Raw genomic sequence first — 22,587 nt, forward strand, 5'->3', positions numbered from 1 at the left:
TCCAACCATATTATTGTGACGCTCTGTACCTCGGGGGAACACCCTACACCTCCATGTTCATCTTTATAAAATGATTGTGTGTATCCAATGCAAAGTTTGTCATGTTGGGTGTCTTCAGAGCGTGGTTGTTATAGTGATGTTATAGTAACTGTTACAGTAATGTTATAGGTTATAATTTCATGTATATAGTTATGAGGCTGAAAACAGGGAAGATGTCAGGTGTCTGCATGAGCTCCCTACAACATTGTGATCCTGTTACCTTTGTAGATTGAGTTTAAATTCCATGTAAAATCATGAGACAATGTATTTGATGTGGCTACATTTTCCTGCTATCACCTATGACACTGACGGAAGGAAGATGCTGCCTCTCTGGGAGTTACTTCCTAGAGAAAGTAGAACGTCAAACAAACAATGCGTTTCTAGCCCAGACATCACACTTTCTGTTCTCGCTGGCATCGTCACTCAACAAACCAGAAAGAAACTTGGTATGAGACATGGTGATAAAACAGGACAAAGAAATACTGGTGAGTTTTGTTTAATTGAACAAGAAACTTAGGAGGAATCAAGAGCCCCCAGGGTGCTGGCTGCACTGAGGATGGGTCTTTATGAAGGATCTGCCAATGGGAAGTGAAGCAAAGGCGGGCTCTCTCTCAGGGCTCAGCACCCCTGAGGATTCAACATTCTCCAAAATGGTCCAAGGTGAGAGCTCCCTTGGTTACCCTGGAGGGGGAGAGAGAAAGAAATGGATCAGAGACGGAGCATGCAGGATGCTAATATATGTCTCTTCATTCGAGTAGCACAGGAAGTCTCTGATAGGGTCTTAGCACAGCATGGAAGACCATTCAAAGTAATAGAATCTCAACAATTACTTCCATCCATGATTAGCATTAAAAGAAAAGTGAAAGATTTCACTCCTTCATCAGGAACAAGAAGTGTTTGTGAAATATTTGTCATGACATACTGAAACTCTAGGCCAAATAGGTAAAGCTCACTGCAGGTGTGCAGTTTGTGACATCTGGAGATCCGCTTCCGTCAAAATCAACACAACCACATACATAAGGAAACAGGCAAATGCAAAGTATGGGAACTTAGTCATGCCTCTTACAGATAGATTGATTAATCACGATAATGACTTAGAAGAAGAGATTTAGTTCTGTACGTACGCGACTGCGTTGCAGAAGTGACATTTGTTGCTGTAGGTTGTGCCATCAGAGCCACAATGGGCAAAGTACTCCAGCGTGCAGAAGGGCCTGGGTTCAACATAATCACTGCAGTCAACCTGCACACAGGAGAGGAACAGCGTGTTTGTAAAGCGCGTAGCAACAGATGGGACTTTGGGTGCTACTGCAACATGAATCTATTCCTGCACTAAAAAAATTCACTTCGCCTGCTAAGAACCTGATAATAACGGACTTATCCGCTCGCCTCTCACTGCCGGGAGGAGTTACTATAAAAATAAAGCTTGTTTTCCTACCTTGACCAGGTAATATCAGCTGACCACATGTATGAGGAGAGCAGCAGGCGTTTAGAATGCCCTCTCCAGAGGGTACCCTGCTTGTGATCAGAACAGATGGGATTTTCCAACTTGCCCAGTGTACTGTCTTGGAAAATCCCAGTATCCAAAGAGGTCACTGCACTGATATATACTGGGGTCCTGTGTCTCCCCTTCCCATGGTCCTAAATGAGGCTGCTCGGAGCTTAGCCTGATACGGTGAGAAGAGATGCTATGGGGACATTCACATTTCTGCAGCCCTGGGGGGGCATTGCTGCTGCTAAACTCAGATCCCAGTCCTCTCCTCTGTCCCCTCCTTTCCCCTGACCTCACAGTGCGGTTTATGGATAATGGCCATTTCGTGTCGTTAGCTGAAATTCATCCCTGGGAAGAAGAGCCGCACGGGGTCAATGCGGATAGTGCCTGAACCATCTCTCACTGAAGTCAAGGGGAGCCTTTCCAATGCCATCCATTGGCCTTTCTTTTGCATCCGGTTTCACTTACCTCTGCAGTTTCCTGTTTGCATTTCCCATCGTGTTTCTTGGTAATACTGGTTCCACGTTCGCTGGAAGAGGGAGAGACTGAAGTTAGGAGCTTAGGCTTACACGGTAGCTCACATATACAGTCTGGAATTCAGAAGGCAGCTGACTGAGATCATTTATCACCTGTGACAAGGCAGGATAAGCATCTCTTATCAGTATGTTCCTATCTGTTACTAGACATGTGACTTCTCCTTTCAGTGTCTCATTTGAATAACATGCCACCCCATTCTTTCCTCTGCTCAATCACCACTCAGCCCCCCCGCCCCCCATTGAACTCTGGGGGTGGTCGTCTGTCTCCTCCATCATAGCTCAACTGCGCACATGCAAGGGGCGGGGGAGAAAACTCAGAATAGACTGGAGAGGCAAAGGAAAGGACCCGGGGCTAAGAGATCTGCAGAAATAGGTCTATGAAGAAATTCTGGTTTTTATTAAGGCTACTATCCGGAGCTCCGCCCACTGTGAGTTACTCAGAAGGAATGTTCTCTGCACAGTACTTACAAGTTATGGGCACACAGCCCACATTCGCTGGGGTAAGTCACGCCATCTGTGCCGCAGACCTCATCCAGGATAAGTGGGCAGGCTGTCAGAACGTTGCCATCCTTAGTAGTGACCCGGCGGTACTTACTACAATCCACCTGTAACAGCAATGTCAAGCAATCGCAGTGGTGCCCATGAGTCACCTCCCCGCTCTGAGCCTCCAGCTGTTGTAGCTTCTACTGAGTGACAAACTAGGGCTATACTTAAAGCTGCTTCTTCTTCCATTGAACGTGGTGTGAGTGGTTCTCTCCCCTTCTCTCATGCTGGAGAGTAAGGAATGCCCAGTTGGGAGAAAGGATCACTCACCCAGGCCCTGTTGAACCTAAATAGGAATCAGAAGTGCAGCTTTAAACCAAAGCCTCCAAAATCTAATGAGTTTCCATTTATGATCCATTTTCCAGAGGGTTAAATGCCCATGTAAAACAGGGACAGAGCAATATGCTACCCGATCTTGTTTCATTCTGTAAAATATAAAAAACCCTCAGGCAAGAGCCTCAGCTAGTGTAAATTGATGGAGCTCTGTGCACTTCAGTGGGAGTCAGTTTATACCAATTAGCCCTGTGTTGTTATATTTTCCTAGTTTCTCCAACAAGGAGTCTGCCTGTTGCTCTGTGTATCTCACACCATCTAAGCACAGATTGTACCAGGGAAAAAAATTCCATCCGTCTGACTGTATAGAAATGGCGTATCTGAATCCCAGGGTTTTACTCCTTCAAATATAAAGCCCTGGGGTTGTTTTGTTTCTTGATGGCCAAACTATTGCCATGTTTAGAGCTGGTCGGACATATACAAAATAAATCAGTCCAATCACTTTTTATTATTAGTGGTCATGTTCATCAAATGATTTCTGTATTTGTTCATCCCCCTGCATGTAGGATGCCCTGACAGTGATCAGAGCACAGGGGCTTTTTCACCTGCCCAGTTTATTTTCTTGGAAATCCCAGTATCCAAAGAGAGGAATGCACGGATCTATACAGGGGACTTGTGTCTCCCCTTCCTGTAGTCCTAAAACTGGCCGCTCAGTGCTTCGCCTGGTACTGCGAGAAGAGACTGCGATGGGAATGGGATCTCTGTTCATGTTTCCAGAGCACAGGGTCATTTCTGCTACTTGTCTCAAAGCCCATTCCTCTTGATCCCTCTTTCTTTCTTCTGACAGTGTGCTGATGTATAGAGACAATGGCCATTTCGTGTAGTTAGGGTGAATTCACCCCCTTGCAGAAGATCCCTACAAGCTCGAGGCACCACTTGAATCCGTGCATATCGTGTCTGAACCATCTCTCATTGAGGTTAGGAGGTGTCTTTCCACTGATGTTACCAGGAGTCGGGTTTGTCCCTTGTTCTGCATCAGGTTACACTTACCGGCACAACTTCCCGTTTGCATCTTCCATCGTGTTCTTTGCTGATATTGGTCTCATGTTCTCTGGAAGAGAAAGAGACTGGAATTAGGGAGCTCAGTGGTAGAACGAACCAATCTCCCATATATTGTGGGGGGCACAGGAGGCGTCTGATTGAATTAGTTTATCTCCTTCTACAAGGCAGTCCCAGCAACACTGAATCCAGTATAACCCTGTTCCTTACCGGATAGGTGACGTCTCTTTATAGTGTATCATTTGGAGTAACGTTCTGGACGGTTCTTTTCTTTGTTCAATCATCACTTAAGCCCCTGCTGCATTCCAGGGGTTGTAGTTTGGCTGTTCCACGTTTCCCCAGTGAGCCAATGCAGGGACAGGGGAGAAAACTCAGGGCAGACTAAAGGGCAAAGAAGTAGGGCCAAGGGCTACGAGACCTCCAGAAACAGGCTCGGCCCTTTGTTAATTACTCAGAAGAAATGCTCTCTGTACAGTACTTACAGGTTATGGGCACACATCTCGCATTCATTGGCATAAGTGACACCATCTGTGCCGCACACTGTTTGCAGGATCCTGGGGCAGACTACCAGCACTTTGCCGTTGTCAGTAGTAGTCCTGCGGTATGAAGTACACTCACGCTGCAAAAGGAACACAGCAATAGAATTTGTTGCATCCTTTAATCTATGAAATGGTGCCCATGAGTAACCCCCGGCTCTGTGTCTCCAGCCTGTCTGGTGTTTATCACAGGAGAAATTAGGGTTATGTTTTAAACTTATTCGTCCACAGAAAAAAGGGCCACTCGGTGCTACTGTAGTGTTCTCTCATTCTCTCACGCTGGAGGGGAAGGAATGCCCAATTGGGAGGAAGGATCCTTCACTCAGACCTGTATTCTGTGGGACACACCCATGCCCTATTGAAACTAAGTAGGTATTACAAGTGGTCAGGAGCACTGCCAGCTTTTCCACCGCCCTAGGCGGCAGAAGGTCCCGCCCCGAAATGCTGCCCCCCCCCCCCGAGGCGGTGGAAGGTCCCGCCGTGGAAATAGCGCCGCGGTCGCCGCCCCCCAAATCGCAGCGCCCGAGGCGACCGCCTAGGTCGCCTAATGGGTTGCACCGGCCCTGCAAGTGGTGCATTTAGTCAAAGCCTCGGAACTCAAAATCTAATGAGATTTCAGTTATGATCCAGTTTCCAGAGAATGAAATGATAAGAATTTGTTTCAGCTCATGAGAGAAATATGCTACCAGATTTCTTGTATCTGTATGATATAAGAAAACCGGGGGCAGATTCTCAGCTGCTGTAAATTGACCTAGCTCTGTTGACGACCGCGAAAGCTGATTTACAAGGGATGAGTATATGGCTCTTTGGTGGTAATTTTCATACTTTCTCCAGTGTGGTGTTGGCATGTTGCTCTATGTATCTCAGATGGTCGAAGCACAGACAGTAACAAAAAACAGAAAGGAAAGAATTTCCTTCATTCTGACTATGGAAACGGAGTGTCCGAATCCCAGAGTTTTACTCTTTCAAGTAGCTAGACCTGTGCTCGTTTTTGCTTCTCGATGGCCAAACAATTCCCTCTGGTTTAGAGCTGGTCAAATAGGTAAAGAAATAATGATTTGGTCTGATTATTGCTCAAAAACAACAGTGGATGTTTTGAATCCCGCTGCATGCCGACTGCCCTGCCTGGTATCACAACACAAGGGTTTTTACTACCTGCCCAGCTCATTAGCTCAGAAAATCTCAGTATCCAACAAGGTGAATATAAACCAGGGGTCTTGTGTGCCCTCTTCTCATAGTCCCAAAACAGGCTGTCAACACGTCGCCTGATACTGTGAGAAGAGATAGTTGTGTGAACAGGGTTTGTTTTCACAGTTCTGCAGCACTAGAGCCTTTATGCTCCTTCATGCTCCTTGATATGCAAACTAGATACCATCAATTTAGGCTTGAATAGAGACTGGGAATGGCTGAACCATTACACACATTGAATCTATTTCCCCATGTTAAGTATCCACACACCTTCTTGTCAAACTGTCTGAAATGGGCCATCTTGATTATCACTACAAAAGTTTTTTTTCCCTGCTGATAATTGCTCATCTTAATTAATTAGCCTCTTAGCCTCCCACCTTTTCATGTTCTCTGTATGTGTATATATATCTCCTTACTATATGTTCCATTCTATGCATCTGATGAAGTGGGTTGTAGCCCACGAAAGCTTATGCTCAAATAAATTTGTGAGTCTCTAAGGTGCCACAAGTACTCCTGTTCTTTTTATGCTCCTTGTCTCAGATCCTGTTCCCTCCTGTCTCCCTTTTTATATTGCAGGATATGGATAATGGCCATTTGGCGTTAGGATGAAATTGATCCCTAGATACTAGGGCAGCACGTGGTCTGTGCATCCCCTAAGTCCATGCACACAGTACGTGACTCTTCTCTCACTGAAGTAAATAGGTCGGAGTCGCTCCATTTATATGAATAGAAGGAGGTTCGGCCACTCATTGTGCAACAGGTTTCACTCACCACAGCTATTTTCTCTTTGCACTTGCCGTCGTGCTTTTTGCTAACACTGGTCCGGTGTTTCCTGGAAGAGGGAGAGACTGGCATGAGGGAGCTCAGTGAAGGACTGTTCCCGTCACACTCAGGGTGCTGGTAAAATGAACCAAACTTCCATAGATTGGATGGGATCCAGGAAGCGTCTGATGGAGTTAGATTATCACCGGCTACAGGCAGTATCTGCATCTCTGACTAGTGTAATGCTATTGGTTAGCAGACACATGATGCCTCCTATTGGTGTATCATTTGGAATAATATTCTGGCCCATTCTTTCCTGAATGGCCAAGCCCCCGTCAGCCCGCTACTGAATTCTGGGGGTTGTGGTCTGGCTCTTCCATGATAGCCCCACTGAGCACAGACAGGGACAAGGGGAGGAAACTCAGATTACACTGGAGAGAGGAGGGTCCCAGTATAAGGGAATTATAGAACTACATCTATGGAGAAATGAGGATATTTATAAAGGCCACGATCAGGAGCTCTGCCCATTGTTAATTACTCAGAAATAATGGGTGATGTACAGTACTCACAGGTTGTGGGCACACAGCATACAGTCATTGGGGTAAGTGACGCCATCGGTGCCACAGACCTCAGCCAGGATCCTGGGGCAGGGTATCAGGACTTTGCCGCCGTGGTACTCACTACAATTAAGCTGTAAAAGTAACACAGCAATAGTACTTGTTCTTAATGTTTCCTCTGAATACTGTGTGGGTGCCTCAGTTTCCCCTATGCATTTCATAGGTATCTAGTTGGGGGGATCAGGGTGTATAATTGTTGAAGAGCCCAAGAAGGTCCCTGTGATGCTGTCTGCACAGAGAATGGCTGGCGCCCTGTCTCCTGGCAACTAATGGCCTGGGCCCCTCCCCTGCAAAGGTGCCAACTGAAGGTGTTGGAGAACAAAGAGATCAGGTGACCTCCTGGCCTGGGAAAGAGACAAAGGCCAGAGAGGAGGAGAGGCTGAAGAGAGTCAGTTTGGAGCTGGCTGGGGACAGGAGTGAAGTGCAGACGTGGGTGTCTGGCTCACTGCCCCCCAAAATGGACCCCGCTGAGGGTTCCTGTTCTCTGTACCTACAAGCTCTGTTTTAGACCGTGTTCCTGTCATCTAATAAACCTCTGCTTTACTGGCTGGCTGAGAGTCACGTCTGACTGCGAAGTGGGGGTGCCGAACCCTTTGGCTTTCCCAGGACCCCGCCTGGGCGGACTCGCTGTGGGAAGCGCACGGAGGGGCATATGCTGAATGCTCCCAGGCCAGACCCAGGAAGGTGAAGCCATGTGAGCTTCTTGCCCTGAAGACAGTCTGCTCACAGAGAGGAGACTTCACCAGAGTCCTGACTGGCTTTGTAGGGAGCAGTTCCAGAGCATCGCCCGGGGACTCCGTGACATCAGTGTTAAATGTATTCTTCTATTGAAAATAGGGTGAGTCGGTTCTAGGTGTTTTCTCTCATTCTCTCATGCTGGAGAGGAAGGATCATTCCCTCAGACTCATATTCCGTGGGCGGCACCCACGCTCTATTGAACGTAACTAGGTATTAGAAGTGAATCCTTAAACCAGTGTTCCAACACTCAAAATCTAAGGCGTTGTCATTTATGATCCAGTCTCCAGAGGGTTAAATGAGGCTAAGAATTTGTATCAATGCAAGCCAAACATGCAGAGACAAATAGGCTTCCAGATCTTGCTGTTCCAATCTGCACCATATGGAAACCCTCAGGCCAGTTCCGCCGCAGGTGTAAATCGAAGTAGCTCTGTGGATGTCTTTGGAAATCGATTCACCCCAGCTGTCCCCTCTGTGTTATTTGTTCATGTTTTCTCCAACAAAGAGTCTGGCTGTTGCTCTGTGAACCACACACGGTCTAAGCACAGACTGTGTCAGATAACAGAAAAAATGAAATTCTATCCCTCTGACTGTAGGACATTGGAAGAGCTGAATCCCAGGATTTTACTCTTTCAAATAGATGGCACGGGGGTCATTTTACTTCTTGATGGCCCAAACTAATCCCTGGTTTTGAGCTGGACAAATACATACAAGATAAGTGAACCCAATGATTATTGCTGCTATTCATCAAATTATTTTTATGGTTATGGACAACAGCCAGGGTGTTTGGAATCCCACCGCACATGGTGCCCTGCCTGGGAGCAGAAATCGGGGTGTTTTCCAACCTTCCCAGTGTATGATCTTGGAAAATCCCAGTATCCAAAGAGGTCAATGCACTGATATATACAGGGGTCTTGTGTCTCCCCTCCCCATGGTCCTAAATCAGGCTGCTCAGTGCTTAGCCTGCTATTGTGAGAAGAGACTTCTATGGGGACAGGTGTTATGTGCACAATTCTGCAGCACTGGGATATTTCTGCTACTTGTCTCATATGTTGCTCCTCTTCAATCTCCTTTTGTTCTGAGGTCATACTGTAGTATAGGGATAATGGCCATTTTGTGTATTTAGGATGAAATTCATCCCTGTGTATAAGGCAAGACACACCCCATGAGTCCATTCATATAATGCCTGAACCATCTCTCATTGAAGTCAACAGGATTCTGTCCATTGACATCAATGGGAGTAGGATCTGGCTGTTATTTTGCTTCAGGTTACACTTACCGGGACGATTTCATGTTTGCATTCTCCATCATGCTTTTTGTTAATGTTTTCCCCGCGTTCTCTGGAAGAGGGAGAAACTGGAGTTAGGGAGCTCGGTGAGTAACTGTCCCTGTTACACTCAAGAGCCAGTAAAATGGCGCAATCTCACTTATATTGTACGGGATACGGGCAGTGTCTTACTGAGTTAATTTATCACCTTCTATGAGGCAGTATGAACGTCAACAACTAGTATCTTCCCAGACATGTGACTTCTCCTTATAGTGTATGATACGGTCTTCACTAAAAGGGTTAATTGTGACCAGATGCTTCACATAATCAATATGAACAAAAAGGGGGAAAGAACACAAGCCAGAATAGGGACAGCCCAGAATATTTAGATAAGTTAGATGTATTCACGTTGGCAGGGCCTGATAAAATTCACCCTCGTGTCCTTAAGGAACTAACTGAAGCAATCTCTGAACCATTACTGATTACCTTCAAGAACTCATGGTGGAGGGCCAAGGTCTACGGTGACCAGATGTCCCGATTTTATAGGGACAGTCCCGATATTTGGGGCTTTTTCTTATATAGGCTCCTATTACCCCCCACCCCCGTCCCGATTTTTCACACTTGCTATCTGGTCACCCTACCAAGGTCCCAGAGGATTGAGAAGAGCAAACAGAGTACCTGTCTTTACAAATGGAAAGAAAGAGGACCTGGGGATTTATAGACCAGTTAGTCTAGCTTTGTAGTCTGCCTCTTCCATGATATCCCGGTGGGATATATGGTGGAAGTGGGGGTTAGTGGGAGTAGGGGGGAGCAGAGGAGAAAAATCAGAGTACACTGGAGGGGCAAAGAATGGGGCCAGGGCTAAAAGGCCTACAGAAATAGGCCTATGAAGAAATGATGGTGTCTATAAAGGCTGTTCTCAGGAGCTCTGCCCAGGAAGTACTCAGAAGGAATGTTCGGTGTATAGTACTCACAGGTTGTGGGCACACAGCATACAGTCATTGGAGTAAGTGACGCCATCTGTGCCACAGACCTCAGCCAGGATCCTTGGGCAGCCTATCAGAACTTTGCCATCCTCAGCTTTAGTCCTGGGGTACTGACTGCAATCGAGCTGTAAAAGCAACACAGAAATAACGCCGGTGCAGCCGCTGTTGTATGAAATAGTGCTTCAGAGTGAGTCCCCCACCCGGGGCCTTCACCCTCTGTCCCTTCAGCCATCAGCTGCACAAGGGCTCTATTTTAAACTTATTCTTCTCTCGGCGATGAGGGGAGTCCTTCTGCAGGAGTTTGCTCATGTTCTCTCGTGCTGGGGGGAAGGAAGGCACGGATGAGAGGAAGAATCAGTTCCTCAGACTTGCAGGGCTGCGCAGAGGTTTTTGTAGGCCTGGGACAAAATGTGAAACTGAGGCCTCCACCCTTCCAAAAAATGACCACGGGGGGAAGGGCCTAGAGAGCGAGCCCACCCACGCTCACTCTGCAGGAGTGTCGCCAGTCCTGGGGCTCTGGGCCTGGCTCAAGAGGTCTCAGCCCTGCTTTGGTCTGGCCCAGTCATCACTCCAGCATGATAGCGGGCAGCCGGGCCAAACCTGAGCAGCACTGTAACCCCTTGAGCCATATGGCAAAGCCACACAGTCTGGGACCTTCTCAAATGGGGGACTCAAGGCAAAGTGCCCCTTTGGCCTCCCCCTCTCAGCGGTCCTGCAGACATGTATTCTTTGTGAGGCATCCATGCCCTGTTGAAACTAACTAGGTATTGCACGTGGAACCTTAAACCAATGCCTCCAAATCAAAATCTTTTCATTTCTGATCCAGTCTCCAGAGAGTTACATGATGCTAAGAATTTGTTTCAGCCCATGCCAAACGTGTAGAAAGAAATATTCTACCAGATCTTGTTGTTTTATTCTATAAAATATATATAAAAAAAACCCTCAGACTAGATCCTCAGTGGCTCTAATTATTTGGATTTCTATTAACTTCAGTTGAATGGGTGCTGTGCCTGGGATCGGAACACGGGGTGGTTGCAACCTGCCCAGTGTATTATCTAGGAAAATCTCAGTATCCAAAGAGATGAATGCACTGAAATATACAGGGGTCTCGTGCCTCTCCTTCCTGTAGTCCTGAAACTGCCCGCTCAGCGCTTTGCCTGATACTCTGAGAAGAGGCTGCTATGGGAAAGGAATTTATGTTGACGTTCCCAGAGAACAGGGGCATTTTTGTTCCTTGTCTCAAACCCTACTCCTTTTCTAGCCCTCTTTCTTTCTTCTGACACTGTAGTGTAGAATACGGATAATGGCCATTTCGTGTAGTTGGAGTGAAATTCAGTCCTTTGCAGAAGGCCAGTACAAAGTCTATGCTCCATTTAGGTCCAGGCACGTGGTGTCTGACCCATCTCTCACTGACAGCAAGAGGAGTCTTTCTGTTGGCATTAGCGGGATTAGAATTTGGCCCTTATTGTGCATCAGGTTTCACTTACCAGCACAATTTCCTGTTCACATTTTCCATCATGTTTTTTTATAATGTTTTTCTGATGTTCACTGGAAGAGGGAGAGACGGGAGTTAGGGAGTTTGGTGAGTTACTCTCCATTTAACCTTGAAGATGCTGGTAAAATTAACTGAACTCACACGTACGGTGTGGGATTGGGATACAGGAGGTGTCTGATTGAGTCAGCTGATCACCTTTTAGGAGGCAGTATCAGCATCACTGATTAGCATAATCCTATTGGTTATCAGACAAGGGATGTCTCCATATGGTGTCCCATCTGGAATAACACTCTGGTCCATTTTTTCCTCTGTTCAGTCACCACTGAGCCCCCTGCTACAATTGGGTACTGTAGTCTGGCTCTTTTGGGATATCTCAGCTAAGCACATATAGGGGCCTGGAGAGGAAAATCAGGGTAGACTATAGGGGCAAAGAGGAGGGCAAGGGGTTTAGTGACCTACAGAAATAGGCCTATGAGGAAATAATGGTATTTTAAAGGCAGTTATCAGTGGCTCTGCCTATAGTTAAATGCTCAGAAGGAATGTTGTCTGACCAGTACTCACAGGTTGTGGGCACACAGCGTACATTCACTGGGGTAAGTGACGCCATCTGTGCCACAGACCTCAGCCAGGATCCTAGGGCAGCGCATCTGGACTTTGCCATCCTCATCAATAATCCTGGGCTGCTGACTGCAATCGAACTGTAACAAGCAACACAGTCATAGTACCGGCGCAGCCTTTGTTATCCAAAACAGTGCTTCTGGCCAGCCTCCCCGTACCGCGCTTCCAGGGCTCTGTTTTAACCGTATCCTTCCATTGGAAATGGGGTCAGGCAGTTCTAACGGAGCTTTCTCTCATGCTAGAGAGGCAGAAATGCACACGTGGGCGGAAGGATCACTCGCTCACACTTCTGTTCTGTGTGAGGTACCCAAGCCCTGTTGAGTCTCACGCGGTACTAGAGGTGGATCCTTAAATCAAAGCCTCAAAATCAAAATCTAGGAAGATATTTATTATGAGTCACAATTAAATGAGGCTCCAGACAGTTAAATGAGGCTGAGAATTTGTTGCAGCCCATGCAAAACATATAGAAACAGGCTTCCGGGTCTTGTTGTTTCATTCTGTGTGTAAAATATAAACAATCTGACCCTCTAGTCTCAGCTGCTGTAATTACTCGTACTTCTACTATATCGATGGAAGTCAATTTACTCTAGCTGAAGATATGCCCCCTCAGTTATTTTCGCATAGTTTCTCCAGTGTTGTGCCTTCTGTATCTCACACAGGCTAAGCACAGACTGTATCAGGTAAACGGAAGACTGAATTTTATCAGGCTGACTGGATAGAAATGAAGCATCTGAATCCCAGGGTTTTACCTTCTCCAATATATGGCCCTGTGGTAGTTTTGCTTCTTGATAGCCCAAACTATTCCCATTGGTTTAGAGCTAGTCAAATATGCAAAAAACTAAATTAACCAAATAACATGTCTGCTTATGGCTCATATTCATGAAATTATTTCCGAGTTTGGGGAGAGAAATAAGGGTATTTTGAATGCCCTGCCTGTGATCAGAAAATGGGGTGTTTTCCAGCCTTCCCAATGTATGATCTTGGAAAATCCCAGTGTACAAAGAAGTCAATGCACTGATATACACAGGAGTCTGGTGGCTCCCCTTCCTATAGCCCTAGACCAGGTGGCTCGGTGCTTCTCCTGATACTGTGAGAAGAGACAGCTATGGGAACAGAAATTATGTGCACAATTCTGCAGCACTGGGATATTTCTGCTCCTTGTCTCATGCCCTACTCCTCTTCCCTCGCCCTTTCTTACGATGTTAGAGTGTAGTAGATGGAAAATGGCCATCTTGTGTATTTAGGTTGAAGATCACCCCTATGAAAAAGGACAGAACATGGTCTAGGTACCACTTAGGTCCATCTGTTTAGTGCCCAAACCGTCTCTGACTGACTGAGGGCAAAAAGAGTCTTTCCGTTGACATTACTGGGAGAAGGATCTGGACCCTACTGTACATCAGGTTACACTTACCGGTACAATGTTCTGTTGACATTTTCCATCATGCTTTTTCCCAAGGTTGGTCCCATGCTCACTGGAAGAGGGAGATTAGGGTTAAGGAGCTCCGTAAGTAACTCTCCACATTACAGTCAAGGTGCTGGTAAAACAAACCAGATTCACATGTACTGTGTGGGATAGAGGAGGTGTCTATTTGAGTTAATTTATCACCTTCTACGGGGCAGTATCAGCATCACTGGCGAGCGTAGTTCTAGAGACAAGGTGGGTGAGGCAATATCGTTTAGTGCAACAACTTCCGTTGGTGAGAGAGACAAGCTTTCGCACTACACTGAGCTGCTCTTCAGGTCTGCAGGAGAAGAAGCTCTCTGTATAAGCTCAAAAACTTGTCTCACTCACTCACCAGAGAAGTTGGTCCAATAGAAGATATGACCTCACCCACCTTGTCTCTCTAATGTCCTGGGACCGACACGGTTACAACACCACCACACCGTATCATTCTTTTAGTTACCAGACATGTGACATCTCCTTATAGTGTATCATTTAGCGTAACACCATGGCCCATTCTTTCCTCTGCTCCGTCACCACACAGCTCCCTTGGGAAGCTGTAGTCTGGCTCTTCCATGATCCCCCAGCTGAGCACATATGGGAGAAGGAGAGGAAACTCAGGGTAGTCTAGCAGGGCAAAAAAATAGGGACAGGGCCTAAGAGACTTACAGGAACAGGCCTGAAGAAATGATGGTATTTCTAAAGGCTGTCATCAGACACTCTGTCCAGTGTTAGTTACTCGGAAGAACGTTCTCTGTGCAGTACTTACGAATTGTGTGCGCACAGTCCACATTCGCTGGGGTAAGTGACGCCATCTGTGCCACAGACTTCCTCCAGGATGAATGGGCAGGCTGTCAGTACTTTGCCATCCTCCGCAGTACCCCGGGGGTACTTACTACAATCTACCTGTAACAGCAATGTCAAGCAATAGAAGTGGTGCAGCCGTTTCAGTATGAAATAGTGCCCTTGAGTAATCTCCCTGCTCTGTGCCTCCAGCCTTATTAGCTTCTGCCATAAGGCAAATTAGGGTTATATTTTAACCTTATTCTTCCATCGAAACTGGGATGAGTCTGTTCTGCGGTAGCTTTCCCTCACGCTGGAGGAAGGAATGCACAGCAGGACGAAGAATCATTCACTCAGACCTGTATTCTGTGGGAAGCAACCATGCCCTACTGAAACTAAGGAGTTATTACAAATGGAACCTTAAACTGAAGCTTCAAAATCTAATGAATTTTTGAAATATGCTCTCCAGAGGGTTAAATGAGGCTAAAAAATTTTTTCAGTGCCTGCAACTTGTGCAGAGAGAGATGCTACCAGATCTTATTGTTCCAATGTGTTCAATATAAACAAACCACCTTAGGCCAGCTTCCCTGCAGATGTAAATCGATGTCGCTGTAACAACATCAATAGACATCAATGTACTGAAGATCTGGTCCCTGGTTGTGTTTTTTTCATCGTTTCTCCAATGCTGCAGCTACGTGTTGTTCTAAGTACCTCACAAGGTCTAAGCAGAGGTTGTAGCAGGTAAAATAATAAAAATAAGAATAAAATTCCATCAGTCTGACTGTTTGGAAACAGAATCTCTGACTCTCAAGGTTTTACTCCTCCAGATATAAAGCATTGGGATAACTATGCAGCTTGATGAACCAAACCATTATTCTCACTCTTACAGAGCTGGTCAAGTACCTAGAACACTTCTCTCACTAACTTACATGTCTATTGCTTAGATTCATCACATTTAACATATCGTTCAGTTCTAGAATTGTCTGGGGATGACAAAAATATTTGTTGAAATTATCTGATAAAAAGACAATAATCCCCCAGTAATGTCTTTGGTGACCATTATACGATCAGCTGCAGGTAGCAGTGTTTTTCGTTCACTCGGCCACAGTGTGGTCACCAGCCATTTATCTTGGGTCAGAGATCGGGAGACGGTGACAGAGAATAAATAGAAAGATCTGCCACTCACCTCACTGCCCAGGGCAACAGCTGAAAGAAAATCACAGATAGAAACATGAAACAAAGCCAAATCATTGACAGGAACAGATTTTAAGTGTGCGAATCTCTTTTGTGAATAATTCCATGCAGTTTCTAACCGGGTGACTGTCTGTGAACAGATTCTTAAACTAAACAAACCACGTGTGAAATTTGGGTACCATGCTGGTAACTGAGGATAAGGAATCTTGTTTTTAATGAAACACTGTTTTGTTGGAATTTTCTTTTCTTTTTTACATGCTGTGTTTTGTGATCCAAACGGAGAGCTACAGGATATCACAGCAAATGTACTTCAGTATAAATAGTAGATGTCTTAACAGCTGATTGTGCCCTCGTATCGGCCCTTATACATTTAATGTCCTTCACTGTGCCCACAACTAATTACGGGTGTGAAACTGAACCTGCAGTTACTTCTACCCACAAAACTGATGGTGCAGAAATAGCCCATTTAAGGCTGTACTGACATTAGGCCCTGGAGGTCAAGTCTTTTCAGTGCCATCTTTTGAAGAGAAAATAGTTCTTCTAAGAATGAGACTGTGTTCCACTTTGAAGACACCTTAACATTTTTGAAGCTGGCCAGGTCTCTGACTGCGACATAGGGCTTGATGCAGTACGGCAAAGAATTACTCACCTGAAAAGCACCATGTTGCTAGAGTAAGGAGCACAAAAACACCCGTCATGTTCCTGGTGGAGGGGAGGTGGTGGTTTAATCTGTGTCGAATCTGTTAGTGCTCAGCTGAGGCGATGATCTCTTAGTGCTCCCCACGGATGGTGATCATGTACCATGTGTACGTTTATATCTACATATATATACACTCGTGCAGGAGACCAGCCTATCCAACTTGATTACGAAACTACCCTCCAGTTCTGTCACTAGTACAGTAGGCCTGCCAATATTTACTCAGGTCTTGACTTTCAGCTAATGATTCACTTTTACTAGCGAATTGATTTTGGCTGGTCCTTTGGTTAGTTGCTCGAGACAGGTTTTCCTGTATCAGAAAAAAAAATCCTAGAGAAAGAAAATAGAATGGAAGAGGTGTCAGTGAGTAGCCTTGAACATTAAGGGAGAGCTGTGATTATTCCACAGAGAAGAATGAAGTCTCTGTTTGTGGTGCAAACTGACCCGATGGGCTGTCGGTTTGCAGGTAAAGCATCGGGGAGAGGGAGAGGTTGTGCCAATTTGTTTTCCCCTCTTTTCTGAGTTAAGACCCCAGCTCTGCATGTTAGACATCATCAAAGTCCAGACCGGACGAAGAGCTCGAAAGCGTGTCTCTCTCACCAGCACAAGTGGGTCCAGTAAGATATTACCTGCCTCACCTTGTACTCAGCTGCTCAGCGGTTGGCTTTGGAGAACCAATGTGCAAACTGAGACTCTAATGGCATGGAGTGCAGATGGAGTCATAGAGTTTAGGCTGGAAGGGACCACCAGATCGCTTGTCTGACTCCTGTCCAGCACAGGCCACCCAGCCCCCCCCCCCCCCCCCCCACTAAACCCAACAGCCGACATGAGCCCAGAGCGTTACGGCCAACAGGAGACGCGACTGCCGCAGAGAACAGGAGGAACTGAGGTGCCCCAGTGCCCGAGGCCCCGCGATGGCCAGGCAATGATGAAGGGAGAAATAGCAGTGGCGGGTGGCGGCGGAGGGGCTCAGGTTGGCCCCACGCAGGTAGACAGCTTGGGCTGGCCCTGTGTAGGCGGGTGGCAGGGGTGGCTCGGGCTGGCCCCACGTGGGCAGGCAGCAGGGGGTCTCGGACTGCCCCTGCGTGGGTGGGGGGCTTGGGCTGCCCCCGCGTGGGCAGGAGGCAAGGGAGGCTCGGACCAGCCATGCAGGGGGACGGGGGGGAGGGGGCGGGACGACACCTCAGGCCGGCCCAGTGCGGTGTCCCGTTTTCCCTTTGGGAAAATATGGTCACCCTAGGGAAAATCCCTTCCTGACCCTTGTAGGTGGGCTGGCTGAAGCTGTGACGCATGAGCTTTTAAGAACATAAGATATAAACCGGAATTGAGCCCTGGGCCTCTTGAGCTCTGCCCCCCAAGATTACAAGCAACCCAGTCATACAAATGCACTCAGAAATTTGTCCAGTTCTTTCAAAACGAATTAACTTGTTTGTCCCCACAACTCCCATTGGGAGGCTGTTCCAGAACCTCACCCCTCTGATGATTACAAACCTTCTTCTAATTTACAACCTGAATTTGTTCACGGCCAGTTCATATCCATTTATTCTGGTGCCAACATTGTCCTTTAGCTTACATAGCTCTTCACCCTCCCTGGTGTTTACGCTCCTGATGTATTTATAGGGAGCAATCAGATCCCCTCTCAGCCTTCTTTTTGCTAGACCAAAACAAGCCAAACTCTTCCAGTCTCCTTTCAGAAGACAGGCCCTCGATTTCCCTGATCATCCTAGTAGCTCTTCTCTGCACCTGTTCCTGTTTAAATTCATCTGTCTTGAACATGGGTGATCAGAACTGTACACAGTGTTACAGATGAGGTCTCACCTGTGTCTTGTACAATGGCATTAATACTTCTCTGTCTCTTTTGGAAATGTCTTGCCTGATACATACTGGGATCACATTTTCCTTTTTCCCAGCCACATTACATTGGTGGTGTATAGTCATCCTGTGATTGGCCGGTACACCCAGGTCTTTCTCCTCCTCTGTTGTTTCCAACTGATAAATCCCCAGCTTGAAACAGAAATTCTTACCCTTAGATCCTAAGTGTATGATCTTGCACTTTGTACTATTGAATTCCATCCCATTTCTGTTACTCCAGCCTTCAAAGTCATCCAGATCTTCCTGTGTAATGTTCTGATCCTTCTCTGTATTGACCATGCCTGCCAACTTCGTATCATCAGCCAGTTTCATTAGCACACACCTACTGTTTGTGCCAAGGTATTAATAAAAATATTGAATAAGATTGGTCCCAAACTGATCCTTGAGGAACTCCACTAGTAACCTCCATCCAGTCTGATAATTCACCTTTCGGCACAACCCGTTGTCTTCTCCCCTTTAGCCAGTTCCTTATCCACTTTATATTGCTTGTACTGATCTCATTTTCCTTAACTGAACTAATAATTTCCCGTGTTGTACTGTGTAAAATGGTTTACTGAAGTCCAAGTACATTAGAAATACTGCATTTCCCTTATCTAAAAAAATCAGTTACGTTCTCAAAGGAGGAAATCACGTTAGTCTGGCATGATCTTTGGTAAACCCATGTTGTATTACATCCCTTTTACCATCTGCCTCTACAGGTTTAATTATTCTTTCCTCTACAATTTGCTCTTTAACTTTGCATATGACTGAGGTCTGACTAACTGGTCTGTAATTGCCTGGATCATTTTTTCCTCTTTCTTAAATATAGGAACAATGTTAGCGATTCTCCCATCATATGGTATTAGCCCTGAATAGGTAGATTTATTACAAATCTTTGCTACCGGACTCGCAATCTCATGTGCCAGTTCTTTCAGCATTCTGGGATGGACGTTTTCTGGTTTCTGAGATTTGAGCGCATTAAGCTCTTTACGTTTTTCTTCTTCCTCAGATGTGATAATTTCCATTTCTAGACACTCATTTCCATCAGCCGTCCTGCCTTCATGCACAGGTTCCATATGATCATCCTCATTGAAAACCAAGGCAAAATATTCATTTAGTTTTGGGGCCAGACCCAGATTATCTTCAATCTCCTTCCCATCCACACTGCAGAGCAGCCCAACCTCATCCTTCATTATTCTCTTTTTATTTATATAACTAAAAAACCCCTTATTATTTATTGTAATTTCCCTGGCAAGAGCTAATCCAGCCTGGCTTTCAGCACTTTCTCCCTTTATTCCTACGTTTGCTAACCTCCATGATGTCGCTTTCTTGGCTGATCAGCCCCTTTTTCCATTGCCTATACGCTCTCTGCTTACCCCTAATAACCTTTTCGAAGCAGTGATTCATCCAGCTGGGTCTGGAGCCTTTCCCTGCACGTTTTTTCCCCTCACCTGGGTTGCAAATTTCAAATCGTTTTTGGACTGTGGATCTGCTAAAAGAAAGGGGCTCTTGAAAACTTTATTGCTGAGGTCTGTAGAAACCAACGAGAGGCGCTGGGCTCGAGTAAAAGTCAGCCAAAGTCTACAGAAATGTCCCGTGCTCCGTATCAGTCAGGAGAGATTATTTACAGACCAAGGCAGAGTTAAAATATAGCGAGTCAGCACATTCTGCCAAGAGAGCTCAAGAGTAAATTGCAATGAAGTTGTATAAACAAAGGGAATATTTGCATTAGGAGGCAGTTGTACGGGAAAGCCCAGCAGGCACCTGGCCGGTACAGATAACCCAGAACATGGCTCACCAGCCATAGATGGGAGTTATCAAGATTGTATTCCTTGATCCCTACCATGCCTAGAGGCCTGGCCCATGTAACACGCCCCGTGCTAAAGGAGCCCGAGAAATTGGAACAGTCACCGTGCTAAACTACCCCGAGTGACTTGGGTCACTCTCTGGTAAACCTCACTGTGGAGGGCAGAAGGGAAGGGAATAGCTGTGGTCTCGGAGAAATCCCTTCATCCCTAAACAGGTCAGTTGCACCCTAGACTTTGTTGAGAAGAGGTAGTGCTTCTCTTCCGGTGGATTGATGGATGGGTTCCCTCCTCCATCCTCCCCGCAGGCCATACCCCCACACAATGACTATCGCCGGGCCGAGAGCTTCAAGGTGTCACAGGGTGGCTGGCTCTTTAAGGGGAGCTGGGCTCAGCGACCTCCCTGCTGAGACTGAGCAGCGAGGGATCAGGGGTGATAAAACCAGCAAATGGCCCGGATGGGGTGGGGAGGGCTACAGGAAGCAGGCTGGCTCCTGTGGCAGGCGAACTCCCAGGCAAGTGTCTGGAGCAGGCCTGGGAGAAGAGCTGCCTGGAAGGCCCCGGGTCAGCGGGTGTATGGGGATCAGTGATCCCTCCGTGCTTAAGGTGCCCGCAAGGGCTGCACGTCACTCTGTGTCCACTTCCTGCTGACGGGGATAACACCACCGTGAGCCGCAGAGCCCCGCCCAGATGCTGTGCCGGGGAAGCTCAGCCCTTAACGGCACAGCCCCATATACCACCACGGGCAAAGAGCCCAATTCGTGGCTGACTCTTAGGCAAGTGGCCTGGACAGAGGAAACCTTCAGGGAATGGTTGGCCCCTGCAGAAGACCCTGGCTTATGGGGCAGGGACAATTGTTGTGCTGAATTTGTATTATTTGAAGGAAATAAAGCTGAAGCCCTGAGAAATGGGGACTGTACCAGACTCTGGGCATGGTACCAATCCCTCGTGGGCTGGGAGACAGGCCAGCAGCCAATAGGAGATCGGTGGCATGTGATGCAGTAACTCCAGTATCATGATAGGTGAAAGGAAAGGACTCAGCAGAACTGTGATATTGTAGGGTTAGAGTCCAGCTCCTCTTATTTCTTTCTCTCATCTGTGGTTCCTGCACGTCCCCAGTCCCTGTGGGATCTGAGCAGCTCCCAGATGCATGAAGTATGCACCTAGCAATATGTGTTCATCTCGCTTTCTCTCCAGCTAGCAGGGACTTGACTCAGTTTTTCTTTTAATGGGCTGTGACTGGGGGAGGGTTGGTGGAAGTAGAAGTGGGTTATTCCCTTTACTCTAAAGGCCAAAGGGCTTGAGGGTCAGCATTTTTTATTGGGCACAATCAACACTGTACTGATTTCGGAAGAAAACGGAATCCCTGCCCGAAGGAACTTGCAGCCTAGAGCAAGGGAGAAGGTTTGCCAGAGATACTGCGGCTGGTGTTAATCATTCAGTATTTCTTGGTTTGTTATCGCTGCTGTGTGGGTGTTTTGTTTGCTCAAGTATCTTCTATGGAAAATAGATGGTACAATAAGTTACAAAAATAATGCAACTCATTCACCTTGCATAGACTAAGGTCATTTCACCTTTCACGCGGCTGCATATGTTCTTTGCATGTCTCTCTACCTGCAATCCCCCAGGAACCACATGGAAATAAGACACGGAATCCCTTGAATTTATTTCATCGAGCAGAATTATAATAACTACAACCACCCCATGCATGGCACTGGTATTACATGCTGTGGTCTCTGGAACCAAGGTGCCATCATTCTTCTCAATGAACTGCAAAGAGCCCAATGAGCCCCCGGAGAGTGTTCTCTCTTCCTTGGAGCTATACTCCAAGACAAGGAATTCTGCTGAATTTACTGTATTGTCAAAGAGTCACCAAAGCAATGAAGGGCCTTTGGAGCACAAGAAAAGAGGAGAATGTGTCCCTACGTGAGGATCTACACAGGAACTTCTAACAGGACATTGCTAGTGGAAAATGAGCGCAAAGACTGGTTTTCCACACTCACTATGATAATGAGCAATTTCCTCTTGAATTGGCTTAAATACATAAATGAATTTGCTCCAGCCATACCTACCTCCTTCTGCTGGCCCTCTGAGATGGGTGGCTTTCACCCTGCATGACCATCGGGGACAATCAAGATAGTGAATTTTTAAGTCAGCAGTGGGAGTCTTTGCCCCCTTCACAAGTAGCAGGATGCAGTGCGAGCAATTACTGTGCCAGGGACCGTGGGGACAGTACAGAATTACAGTGCAGTAAATGACACACACTTGGCCCCTACCCAGTCTCCACTCCAACCCAATGGCCCAACCCAGACTCCACTGGCATTTATTGCAGATGTGCTAGAAGAAAGGGGCTCCTGAAACTTGATTGCTAAGGTCTGTAAAAGGCAATGGACCAACCTAGAGGAATTGGGGTCAGACAAAATTGTGAAATTCAGTCAAGGTCTACAGCAACGTCACGTGAACCTTGTCAGAGGGGAGAGGTTATTTACCAAGGCACGGTTAAACTGCATCAAATGGTGTTCTGCCAGGTGTTCTGGAGATGAATTGCAATGAAGTTCTACAAACAAAGGGGGATATTAGCTTTAGGACACTGCTACCAGGGAAAGCACAGTAGGTGCGCACCCCCTACAAACTGTCCAGGGGGCACACAGGATGGAGTTCCCAAGGTGACTG

At 46.6% G+C, this 22,587-nt stretch overlaps 1 protein-coding gene across 3 annotated transcripts; it reads right to left on the reverse strand.

The window, feature by feature from the left end:
• Positions 1-519: 519 nt before the first annotated feature.
• Positions 520-16,387, reverse strand: LOC112110591 (ovoinhibitor-like). Of its 3 annotated transcripts, XM_024205659.3 has the most exons (16): positions 16,211-16,383; positions 15,554-15,573; positions 14,354-14,490; positions 13,555-13,615; positions 12,087-12,223; positions 11,518-11,578; positions 10,019-10,155; positions 9,057-9,117; positions 6,995-7,116; positions 6,435-6,495; positions 4,422-4,558; positions 3,931-3,991; positions 2,533-2,669; positions 1,997-2,057; positions 1,164-1,279; positions 520-720 (listed from the first exon to the last, which is right to left on the reverse strand). In XM_024205659.3, exons 1-16 carry the CDS (start codon positions 16,257-16,259, stop codon positions 675-677), a joined length of 1,404 nt encoding a protein of 467 aa, XP_024061427.2. In that variant the 5' UTR covers positions 16,260-16,383; the 3' UTR covers positions 520-674. The 3 variants fall into 3 exon arrangements, with proteins under 3 accessions (XP_024061427.2, XP_024061429.2, XP_024061428.2); XM_024205661.3 differs by lacking the exons at positions 10,019-10,155; positions 11,518-11,578 and having other exon boundaries at positions 16,211-16,387; XM_024205660.3 differs by lacking the exons at positions 6,995-7,116; positions 9,057-9,117 and having other exon boundaries at positions 16,211-16,386.
• Positions 16,388-22,587: the final 6,200 nt, after the last annotated feature.

This window comes from Terrapene carolina, unplaced genomic scaffold (genome assembly GCF_002925995.2).
Source record: "Terrapene carolina triunguis isolate 2854851 unplaced genomic scaffold, T_m_triunguis-2.0 Scaffold629, whole genome shotgun sequence".
NCBI lineage: Eukaryota > Metazoa > Chordata > Testudines > Emydidae > Terrapene > Terrapene triunguis.

Bases quoted from the DNA above. Each gene is read 5' to 3' on its own strand.
- LOC112110591 (XM_024205659.3), bottom strand. From the start codon at position 16,259: ATGACGGGTGTTTTTGTGCTCCTTACTCTAGCAACATGGTGCTTTTCA. The intron at 7,117-9,056 runs GTAAGTGTAACC...TTACTTTTACAG, and splicing joins GCAAACATGAAATCGTCCCG to CTTAATTGTAGTGAGTACCA. The intron at 6,496-6,994 runs GTGAGTACTGTA...TCCCTCTTCCAG, and splicing joins ATGCTGTGTGCCCACAACCT to GAAACACCGGACCAGTGTTA.